At 36.2% G+C, this 12,248-nt stretch overlaps 1 protein-coding gene across 8 annotated transcripts; it reads right to left on the reverse strand.

Moving 5' to 3' along the window:
- Nucleotides 1–3,656: 3,656 nt before the first annotated feature.
- LOC110760737 (uncharacterized) lies at nt 3,657–11,287 on the reverse strand. Of its 8 annotated transcripts, XR_002527293.2 has the most exons (9): nt 10,844–11,287; nt 10,509–10,590; nt 10,190–10,281; nt 9,730–9,780; nt 8,172–8,272; nt 7,412–7,565; nt 7,125–7,328; nt 5,759–6,594; nt 4,151–5,684 (listed from the first exon to the last, which is right to left on the reverse strand). XR_002527293.2 is itself a non-coding variant. In XM_021963047.2 (8 exons), exons 1-8 carry the CDS (start codon nt 10,964–10,966, stop codon nt 4,031–4,033), a joined length of 921 nt encoding a protein of 306 aa, XP_021818739.1. In that variant the 5' UTR covers nt 10,967–11,282; the 3' UTR covers nt 3,657–4,030. The 8 variants fall into 8 exon arrangements, 7 of the variants coding, with proteins under 7 accessions (XP_021818739.1, XP_021818743.1, XP_021818742.1 ...); XM_021963047.2 differs by lacking the exons at nt 4,151–5,684; nt 5,759–6,594 and adding an exon at nt 3,657–4,144 and having other exon boundaries at nt 10,844–11,282; XM_021963051.2 differs by lacking the exons at nt 4,151–5,684; nt 5,759–6,594; nt 10,190–10,281 and adding exons at nt 3,657–4,144; nt 10,673–10,722 and having other exon boundaries at nt 10,844–11,279.
- Between the last annotated feature and the right edge of the window lie 961 nt (nt 11,288–12,248).

A 12,248-nucleotide genomic window follows, 5' to 3' on the forward strand; every position in this document is an offset into this window, starting at 1 on the left:
TGTGCTAGGAGTCTCCATTTGATGAGTAAAAAATATGAGAATTCAAATTAGAATTTGAGGATTCAAAGGACACAAAAGATTCGCTAAAACATAAATGAAAAAAAAAAAAAGAACCAGTTCAATAATACTGGTCTGTATTGTTTGCTAGGGTTGGCTCAGGCAAGGGCTACGAGTCTCCATTTGGTGGGAAAAGAATATTAGAATTTAAATTAGACTTTGCGGATTCAAAGAGACACAAAAGATCCGCGAAAAAAAAAATTAAAAGAAACAGAACCAATTCAACAATAAGAGTCTATATTGTTATCTAAGGTTGCCTGAGGCAAGGCTAGGAGTGTCCATTTGAAGGGAAAAAAATATGAGAATTCAAATTAGAGTTTGAGGATTCAAACCTAAACACTAAGCCCTTGAGGATTCAAAGGGACACAAAAGATTCGCGAAAACATAAATGAAAAAAACAGAACCTGTTCAACAGTACCAGTCTTTATTGTTTGCTAGGGTTGGCTGAGGCAAGAGCTAGGAGTCTCCATTTGATGAGAAAAAAATATGAGAATTCAAATTAGAGTTTGAGGATTCAAAGGGACACAAAAGATCCGCGAAAACATAAATGAAAAAAACAAAACCAGTTCAACAATACGAGTCTATATTATGAGCTAGGGTTGGCTGAGACAAAGGCTAGGAGTGGTCAATTTGAAATTGAAAAATATGAGAATTCAAATTAGAGTTTGAGAATTCAAAGGGACACAAAATATCCTCAAAAACATAAATGAAAAAAACAGAACCAGTTCAACAATACCAGTCTATATTGTTTGCTAGGGTTGGCTGGGGCAAGGGCTAGGAGTCTCCATTTGACTGGAAAAGAATATGAGAATTTAAATTAGAGTTTGAGGATTCAAAGGGATACAAAAGATCAGCGAAAACAAAAATTAAAAAAAACTGAACTAGTTCAATAATAACAATCTATATCGTTAGCTAGGGTTGCCTGAGGCAGGGCTAGGAGTGTCCATTTGAAGGGAAAAAAATATGATAATTCAAATTTGAGTCTGAGGATTCAAACCTAAACCCTAAGCCCTTGTGGATTTAAAGAATATGAGAATTCAAATTAGAGTTTGAGGACTCAAAGGGGCACAAAAGATTTGCGAAAACATAAATGAAAAAATAGAACTAGTACAACAATATCAGTCTGTATCGTTAACTAGGGTTAGCTGAGGCAAGTGCTAAGAGTGTCCATTTGATGAAAAAAAAAATATATGAGAATTCAAATTAGAGTTTGATGATTCGAAGGGACGCAAAATATTCGCGAAAACATTAATGAAAAAAATAGAACCAGTTCAACAATACCAGTCTGTACCATGAGCTAGGGTCGGCTAAGGCAAAGGCTAGAAGTGGCCATTTGATGGGAAAAAAATATGAGAATTCAAAATAGAGATTGAGGATTAAAAGGGACACAAAATATCCACTAAAACATAAATGAAAAAACAGAACCAGTTCAACAAAACCATCTGTATCGTGAGCTATGGTTGGCTAAGGCAAAGGCTAGGAGTGGTCAATTTGATGGGAAAAAATAATGAGAAGTCAAATTAGAGATTGAGAATTAAAAGGGACACAAAAGATCTTTTAAAACTTAAATGAAAAAAAACTGAGCATGTTCAACAATACCAATATGTACCGTGAGCTAGGGTTGGCTAAGCCAACGACTAAGAGTGTTCATTTTTAAGGGAAAAAATATGAGAATTCAAATTAGAGATTAAGGATTAAAAAGGACACAAAAGATCTTCTAAAACATAAAGGAAAAAAAAGGAACCGGTTCAACAATACCGGTGTGTAAAGTGAGCTCTGGCTAGTTGAGGCAAAGGGTAGGAGTTGTCAATTTGATGGGGAAAAAATATGAGAATTCAAATTAGAGATTAAGGATTCAAAGGGACACTATATCTTCTGAAACATAAATGAAACAAACTAAATCGATTCAACAATATCAGTCTGTACTGTGAGCATGGGTTGGCTCAGGCAAAGGCTTGGAATGGTCAATTCGAAGTTAAAAAAAAATATGAGAATTAAAATTAGAGATAGTGGATTAAAAGGGAAACAAAAGATCTGCTAAAACATAAATGAAACAAACTGAACCTGTTTAACAATACCGGTCTGCACCGTGAGCTAGGGTTGGCTGAGGCAAAAGCTAGGAGTAGTCTATTTGATGGGAAATAAATATGAGAATTCAAATTAGAGATTGAGGATTCAAGGGACACAAAAGATCTTCTGAAACATAAATGAAACAAACTAAATCGGTTCAACAATAGAAGTACATACCGTGAGCTAGGGTCGGTTGAAGCAAAGGCTATGTAACATCCCACATCGACCAACGGAGAGGGAGTGGTGTGCCTTATATGTACATACCCGCCTCCATCTAGCATGAGGCCTTTTGGGAGCTCGCTGGCTTTGAAGTCATGGAAACTCTGAAGTTAAGTGAGTTGGGGCTAGAACAATCCCAGGATTGGTGACTCACTGGGAAGTTGCTCTTGGGTTCCCAGAAACAAAACCGTGAGGGCAGAGAGGGGGGGCCCAAAACGGATAATATCGTGCTACAGTGGAGTCGATCCGGGGTGTGACAGGCTAGGAGTGGTCCGTTTGATCGGAAAAAATATGAGAATTTGAATTAGAGATAAAGGATTAAAATGGACACAAATGATCCGTTAAAACATAAATGAAAAAACTAGAACCGTTTCAACAATACCAGTATGTATCGTGAGCTAGGGTTGGCTAAGGCAAAGGCTAGAAAATGGTCAATTTGACTGGAAAAAAAAATAAGAATTCAAATTAGAGATTGAGGATTAAAAGGTACACAAAATATTTGTTAAAACATAAATGAAAAAAATTGAACATGTTCAACAATACCAATCAGTATTGTGAGTTAAGGTTAGCTGAGCCAAAGACTAGGAGTGTTCAATTTGAAGGAAAAAAATATGAGAATTCAAATTAGAGATTAAGGATTAAATGAGACACAAAAGATCTTCTAAAGCATAAATGAAAAAAAACAAATTAGAGATTGAGGATTCAAAGGGGCACAAAAGATCTTCTAAAACATAACTGAAACAAACTGAACTGGTTCAACAATAGAAGTCTGTACCGTGAGCTAGGGTTGGTTGAGGCAAAGGCTAGGAGTGGTCCATTTGATCGGAAAAATAAGAGAATTTGAATTAGAGATAGAGGATTAAAATGGACACAAATGATCCACTAAAACATAAATGAAAAAAATAGAACCGTTTCAACAATACCAGTATGTACCGTGAGCTAAGGTTGGCTAAGGCAAAGGTTAGGAATGGTCAATTTGAAGGGAAAAAAAATATGAGAATTCAAATTAGAGATTGAGGATTCAAAGGCACACAAAAGATCCGCTAAAACATAAATGAAACAAACTCAACTGATTCAACGATACCAGTCTGTATCATGAGTTAGGGTTGGCTAAGGAAAAGGCTAGGAGTGGTCCATTTGATGTGGAAAATATGATAATTCAAATTCGAAATAGAGGATTAAAAGGGACACAAAAGATCTTCTAAAACATAAATGAAAAAAACTGAACCGATTCAATAATACCAGTCTATACCGTGAGTTAGGGCTAGTTAAGGCAAAGGCTTGGAGTTGTCAATTTGATGGGGAAGAAATATGAGAATTCAAATTAGATATTAATGATTCAAAGGGACACAAAAGATCCGCTAATAAATAAGTGAAACAAACTAAACCAGTTCAACAATTCCAGTTTGTACCGTGAGCTAGGGTTGGTTACCAACATAAAGATTCAGCAGCTACTCAATTTTTTGCATAAAATTACAAGGTATTTCTCATTTTGTAACAAGGGACCTCTTCAATCACATGGCCATGGCCGGTAAAATAAAGGAGCAAATACTCCACCATCACCACCTTCTCTCTCACTATCTCCGACCATGATTTTGTTACTATAGCCCGTCACAAAAATCCATACATCCTTTCCATATCTGAAACAAGAACTTGAGTGGAGATACTTAGGCTCCTACTTAGTTTATGATTGCCCGCCACAGGTATCGTAAGAGAATAAGCGTACTGCATTTTGGTAAATTACTTCAGCGAGTTCTTCTTTGGTCATCTCTACCAAAGATGCTACATAGATGAGTACCTGGAATTGGAGCCATTAAGCTTAAACAAACATTATAAACTAATAAACAATCATTGACATAAAGGATGTCACAATGTATACATGAACTCTCAACCCCACAATAACTACATTCGGTCAACATTAAAAAATAAATAAAATGATTCGGTTGAGGCCTAGAAGTGTCAATGTCAATTTAGACACTACCCCTTTCTATGCAGCCTAACCATAGGGTACAAGTATCAAAAGACACACACATACTCTGAAAGATTTAATCACAAAGGCATGTCTGAACCTTGCCCTTTTCTTTTCCTAACAAAATAAAAGAAATTATTAATTTTACATCTGAACGAACATTTGATTCATCTCTTAGTATTCATTAATGACATGTTAAGTGGCTTCTGTAATATATAATGAACTAAATGAAGGGTTAGACATAGTTGGATCTATACATAAATACATTCATTAGATTATCACCATCACTTATCATGTTAGTTATCCACCATATATCATCACTAAAAACGATACAAGAACTGTGAGAATGTGAAGGTGAAAATATCCCAAATTGGAAAACTAACAAACCCTGGAAGGGCTTACAAGGAGTTGGGCTACTTCCCCCATGGCCAATTTGTTTTGGGATGAACCCTTAACTTCCTTCATGATATTAGAGTGGACTCATAAGGAGTTGGGCTACTCCCTCATTGCCAATTGGCTTTGGGGTGGAACTGCAACTTCCTTCAAGAACAAGGTTTTGTGTGTGTGTGTGTGTGTGTGTGTGTTTGTGTAAAATTTTATAAAATTTATATATATAACAATTCATAAGTTTACTACTTTAACATGGGATGTTTTTCTAAGTTCTAAATAGTTTTGCTATATATTACATGCCAAATTTCCAATTCAATCACTTGAAATTAAAATGACACGAACATAATTGTATCTTTTACTATAAATGATTAGGTATAATTGTTTATTCTTACACATTATCTATGCTCAGACAATTTGGTTTTAAATTTTGTCAATTGATTGGTCGTTAGATATGTCTATCATACAATGTAAAAACAAATGTGTCAAGCAGTTGGTTTTAGATGTTTGTCAACGGACATTAGAAATGAAAATATCTCATCCAAACTTACAGATTCAAGTCTTCCCAGATTTCAGGGGATTAGTGATGAGAACATTCATTTAATTCAGTCTTCAAATCCTGAAATTCTGGAGCAGCTTTCCTTACTAGTTTAATTTTCTGTTTTCTACCTAAATCTATATAATTCATCCATATCTTACATCAAATTTGGTGTCAACGCCTAGTTTTCATTTTTCCTTGGGCTCGAAATTTTCAACTCTCTTTTGTTTGCAATGTTGTATGTTGAGTGTACGCCTCCAACTAAGTCTAGTAAGACAGACCGGCCCGAGATGGTCTACGAACGGATTGTTCAATTAGGTGTCATATCGGATCACCGTCTTTGATGAGTATTTCAGAATCATTGAACGTCATCTTGACAAAATAGAAGCATCCAGTCACCATTTTATGGATAAATTTGACGTGGTCGATGTTTGTTCAAAGAACCTGGAATCTCAAGAACGTCAATCCACTGATGATTTGATAAGTGCTAAACAAGGAGAAAATTTTCAAGACAATACCATGGAGAATCAAGCAGAAGCTGCTGGTCAAGGAGAGTTTAAGGAAGAAGTTTGTGCGCCTGAACTTCCAGCTAGCGATAAGTGTTAAATAACTTGCTGCTGGATCTTGTTCTTTAATGTAACCAACGGCAATAGACTAAACTAGCAAATATTAGAAAACTTAGACACACAAGAATTATACTGGTTCGGCAGAACTTTTGCCTACGTCCAGTTGTGATTTCTCTAGGTAGAGAAATCACCGCTCCTTTGATTAATAATAGAGATTACAGAACTTTTGCAAACCCTAGAACTAATCTCAAAACTCTTGGCTGTCTCTGGCTGTTTTCTCCCTCTTCAAAATAAGCCTTGCCACACCCTATTTATAGATATAGAGTTGGCTTACATGTCCCAAGGCTGATTGAATTCCTATTCCTAAGTGGATTAGGAAATTACACTTATCCAAAACCAAATAGGCTTCTAGAAATCCAAACCTGAATTGAATAAGGAAAACTGAAAATCTTTCCTAATCCCTCTAAGACAAGAATACCTCTAATTTTCCTAAAGCAATCCTAAACCAACTAGGACATATTTGACGAGCCAAAATCCTAACAATAAGGACTCTAAGATTGAATCTAGTGAGATTGTTGAACCTATGATGACACTGGTAAGTTGCTCGTTGACCAAATCACGATTCAGCAAAGGAGAGAAAGGTGTAACTGATCAGTTGGAATTCCCACAACTCATTGATTCTAGCGGATTCAGAAGGCAGAAGATGAGTCTACATGTTTGCACACTAATTCCGGCTTTCCTGAATGTTACTACAATTTTAACTCGCCCGAGTCGAGTTCTTCTCAGCCCTGGAAAATAGATGAGGACATCTTTGTCAAACCCATTACGATTTACAAACGAAAGAGATGGAAGAGGAAATCATTTAATTCAATCTTCAAATCCTGCAATTCTGGAGCAGCTCTCCTTTTTTGTTGTTAGTTTCCTAGGTTCTCTAAGTTTTTCAGATTCTAGTAGGATTTTAGTTTTCCAGATTTCAGTAGGAAATCTAAGTTTTTAATTTTATTTGGATTAGGATTTCTTTCCTAGTAAATTCCTTTTCACTGTAGGGTCCCCCCCCGGCCCCCAAAAAAATAAAAATTTATTTTCCAGAGATTGGAGAATTCTTGGTGGGAAGCCCCTGGAGTGATTCCAGACCTATCCTTGTTCATTTAATTCTGTTTTCCGTTGTTTTCGCTTCCGCTAAACTACCTAAATCTATAATTCATCCATATCCTACATCAATTAGGGCTTAAACAGTGGCCGTAGAAACTACAATGACAACAACAATTAATATATTTTAAAACAACTAATGACCAAGATGTGTACTGTAAAACACTACCTTGTGAATATTTTGTGGGTGATTTAGTGCTTCTTTTGGAAATGTTAATACATCTCTTGCACCAGCAAATGGAGCTGAGGAAATTTCTATTGACTGAAGCTCTTCAGGGAGGGAAGCTCCTTCAACCAGATGCGCAGAATCTAACTCAGACTTGGGTAATGCATCAGGTGCATCTGTCTCCAGTAAAATTCTTTCAGAAGGCACCTAGAAAGAACAAATTAAAAACAAAATTGGATCCAATAATGTCTAATGGTGTACATACACAACAACCTAAATATGGAACTAACCATCTTCAGCATCCTCTTTGCCTTGTGTACTTTCATGGACATAAGAAATCCAGAGAAAGAAAAGTAAGCACCAAGATTGGCAAATTCAGGAACCATCTCAGCAGAACCTAGGTAAGAATGAAGAATGACGCCAGCAGGAAAAGGACCCAAAGATCTGACAAGATAATTATTCATCTTTAGAAAGCATTAAATAAAACTATATAATATGAGGCCATGATAGATTAGTAGTTTCGATAAACCTCAATTTTACAAGCTATAATTAACATTAATAGAGAAGAAGGCAGCATCTACGCCGTGGAAAAGCAAATTATGCCTTCTCATAATCAACCTACGGGCCATGAAATAGCAATCATTATGCAGTAAGTCAAAGAACACGGAGCACAACATTTTTCTGATAAGTAGAGGCTCTGTACGAAGGATTACAGAGATGAGCTGCCATGAAATCCAGTGGTTGCAATTCCAAGAAACCGCTTCAGATGGGGTGCTGGCCGGATGGATGCATGAAACAAACTTCTAAGTTTAAACATGAGAAATTGGAAAAACAAACTCAGGCAATATAGTAACCGAGCAGCACTACAGTGAAAAGCCCACTTTCAATTTGGTTCCCATCAACAATAGCTTGTTCTGTTCTTGGTTGTTATAATCATGTCCATGTACTAAAAATTCATAATCTTCACAAACTAAACAATTAACAAACATATAAAAAGCAAAACTTAAATTAGATATACATATATATATGTGTGTGTGTGTGTGTGCATACTTCATTATCTGAAGAAGGTCACCAAAAGCACGAACACAGTGGATGGATGCTGGCCTTTTTAACTCTTTTGCAAGTTCAAGTTGTTGCCTGAATACATTAACCTGCAGCAGAAACCTTACACATTAACAGGATTAAGGAATCAATTGATAATAAATGGGATTAAAAAAAAACAATTCTAATCAGCCCATTAAGATACCAAGAGCATGTGCAAGCAGCTACATATCATGGCAATTCAAATGTTTACAGAAATAACAACATGGAGACTTGCCTGACTGAAAGATAAAAGGAAAAAGTAAAATAAAATTGCCTTCCGTCCTCTTCTATATTTTGTTGTCAAAAGAGTTAGTTACAGTCCCCAACCTACATTCATTCTGCCTAATAAGACCTCTTCCAACTTTAACAAGGAGGATACAAAGTGAGATCACGTGTACATACTCTTTGGTTCAGTGGAAATTACCATAAACATTCCATTAACATCCCAACCATTGAGTCTAAAACGTAGTGTCCGTGTTCCAAGAAAGAACTGTGCAGAAAAATGCCCCAAGTTTATTCAACTAGGCAAAGAATATTGAAGAATACCAGAACCAACGAGCCAATAAAAGGTTGTGGAAAAATTTCTGCATGAGAACATACGTCGGTTGTGTGCACAAAGACATGTTTACCTTTCATGCATGTGATTATGTATGGCTACATATGTATGATGCAAACAAAGAATGGTGCTAGCCGATATTTTCTCTTAGGTTAGGAGTCTAGGGCTAAAATAACTTTTAGATTGAGTTATTCATTTTAGAGTTACAAGCATCTTTTTGTGCAGGGACATAACTGGAATTTAATAGATTTCCTGTGCAGAAATTCTCATCAATCCTAGTCAAAAAGGGCCAAGTTTTAGATATATTAAATTATTAAATTAATTGTTTTCCTATCTTCTTTAGGATTTGGTTTAGTTTCTTGTTTTGTTTTTAATTTCCTTTATCAATTAGGTTTTCTTAGTAAACTAGGAATAGGAATTCTACGCTGGTGTATTCTAATATAAATAGGCTATTAACAGACTCTTGTATTCAGTTTTCAATCAATATAATTTCGGACTTTAGTCTAAAGAGTTTTAGAATTTAGCCCTAGAACTCAAAATTCTTCGTTCCAACTTCAATTCTACAGCTTTATCCTTCTATTCTCTCTGTACTTTGGGTTGTTTGGGTCGCTGGACAGCCGCTGCCCTGCATCATGAAATCTCTCTCTCTCTCTCTCTCTCTCTGGAGCATCCACTAAGTTCTCTCTTTTTTCATCTCTTTAAGACTTTAATGCTCTTTTCTCCAGATGCTTGCATGGAATAAGCTTCCAGTAAGACTCTTATGAGATATAATTTGAGAAATAATGTCCTCTAGATAAAACAAAAGAATGAAAGGTTGTCTTAAAATGAAGTTTTTGATTATCATGAAAACTTACAATCACAAATCTGCGCTCCCCACCAATAACAACTAGAGGAAGCAATAGATGATAACAACAAGAGATGACCAACTTATATGAATATTTAGGAGGAATGAGTTGGAATGATAAGAACCTGATCTGTGAAATCAACCTTCTTCCCTTGTGAACCTTTGTCCAAGCCAATCTGAAAGGTTTACATGACTGTATTAGAACTTAGAATTTAGAGGTGCCTTTAATCATGTGTATAGAAGTTTTGGAACCTATAAATTTCATATTTGCAAAGAATAGGATTATTCCAGTAGGAACTTCATGTGAGCTAAACAATTGATTTGGCTGACTCATAAAGAACCAGAAATCAGAGAAAGTGATAGCAGTGGTGATATAAGGATGACACATCCAAAGCTTTGCTCATAAATGTTCTTATAAGATAGCAAGGAAAGCCCCTCCAATGGGTAAAGCAGAAGTTCAACCCCAAGAGCCAAGTAACAGACAAAATGTTTGTCTTAGTTTGGGTAGGAAGAACTCATATAATGAGAGCAAGGGCATTTGATGGAAATTAATTATTTCATTTAGAAGGAAGAGAGGAAACTGACCTTAGAGCTACTCCAATCCTTCCTAATCAGGGAAAATGACATGAAATCGAGCTCCCACCCATCCCTAAGCCTTTCCCAAATTTGAGAATTCCCTGAACTTTTCACCCATCAATTTATGTTTGGGGTTTCTCAAATCATATCAAGTTAGATTTCGAAGGGAAACTATGGAGGGAAAGGATTGGAGATGGTCTAAGGAATTATCAACACGGAGCTCCTCACTTGAAGTCATTGATTAAAAACCGAATCGTACATTTGCATACAGGAAAACAGAAGATATAAACATAAAGTTTCATTAAGCCAATGGACCGCAGCTACCAACCTCTCCAACTGCAGCAGAGGGAGTAGCCTCGAAGAATTGTTTTAAAGTGTTGAGCCAATTGGGTGTCCTCTCTGCAACATACCTACTGACATACAATACAAGAGAAGAAAGGGTTGGGGAAAATACAATCGAAAACTTCAATCTCGACCCAGAGAGAGGTTTACCAGGGATGGAGACCGAAGCAGGGAATTACGCAAGGATACGACTCACTAATCTGTTTGACCAAATGCCAATCTTTCTGAATGGAATTATTAAAATGACAATGTTGAAGAAGATTGAGCAGCCATAGGCATTACAATAAGGAGAGAGAAAACGTATGATATGGAAAGCGGTACCTCAGAGACTCCATTACAAGCAAAACGAACAACGCCAGAATCAACGGCTGCTGCAATCAATTGGGGTGCCTTGTCAAAGATTCTTGGGTCTTGCAAGTGACAGTGTGCGTCAAACAATTTCATCGTCTGCCCCCGGCTTGCCGCTCTGCTCTGCTCTGCTGTTCAACGACGCTATGCAAATTGCAAGTGTTTTGAGTTAATTACAAATTACAATGCACCCGTCAGGTTTTTTTAATGGCAACACCCCACCCCAAAGGTCGTTTCTTTGAAAAAAAAAATTGTGGTTTGGCCGTGTTATTTAGGGATGGGCATTAAGACGGAAAACCAGAACACCTAAACCAGAAAGAAAAAAACCGTGTTGACTTAAAAAGTTGAGAAACTGGCACCGAATTGGATCAGATTAGTTCAAACTGATTTCGGTGCTAGTTTCACATCTTACAAAACTGAACTAGACTCCGCTGTGTATTTTTTTTAGTTTTTTTAATTTCTAATCCCATAACTAATATCTAGGCCCAAATTCTCTTTTGCATGAAATTGGGTCATTTGTGAATTTTTAAGTCCAAAAAATAAAAATTTAGTTAGAATTTGTATAAAAAAATAATTTGAAAAATATATAATAATAAAAACATCCTGTCCAAAATTAGAAAAAATCAAAAACTGCACCGATTTCATAAAAAATTTTCACCAAAATCGAACCGAATTGCACCGATTGAATAGTACCAGTTTCGATTTTCGATGTTAGATGAAAACCAAAACAAATCGAACTGCGCCCATCCCTAGTGTTATTTGGCCCTTTTTTTTATTTTTATTTTTTGAGAAATTGCAGAGGGAATAAATTGCATTTATAATTTAGGTTTCAAGGTTACTGGTACAAATGTACAAATGCAGCTAATAAAAATATGAAAGTGTATGAACCACAAGGGTTAATTCAAATAATAGGAGTAGTCCATCGAAGATAGCAAACGCACAAAATGTACCTTTACTCAAAGCCACATACTGCCCAAGAAATTTCTGCAAAAAAATCACGAGCCTGGAAAACCAGACATATACCTCAGGCAGCAAACTACAATTGCAACTACAACCTTTTAACTGTCACAAGTAGAAAATACAAGTAGAGACTACAAACATGCAATAAACTCATAATAAGTTGATCCACTTATTACAAATAAATAAAGGCTTATTTATGTACATGCCCCCTGTGCTTTTAAACTTGTCTCATATTACCACTTGTGTTTGCAATCATCTCAAAATACCCCCCAACCTTTGAAAAAACAGTCTCAATTTACCCGTTCCGTCAGTATTTTTGACGTTCCGTTACGAGCATTGGGCCCCACTTCGTTTTAATCTTTAACCTCTGCAAATAAGGGTTTCACTTCCAAAAGAGAGGGGGAAATTGGGTGAGAAG

Source organism: Prunus avium, chromosome 2 (assembly GCF_965620075.1).
Source record: "Prunus avium chromosome 2, drPruAviu1.hap1.1, whole genome shotgun sequence".
NCBI classification, from domain to species: Eukaryota; Viridiplantae; Streptophyta; class Magnoliopsida; order Rosales; family Rosaceae; genus Prunus; species Prunus avium.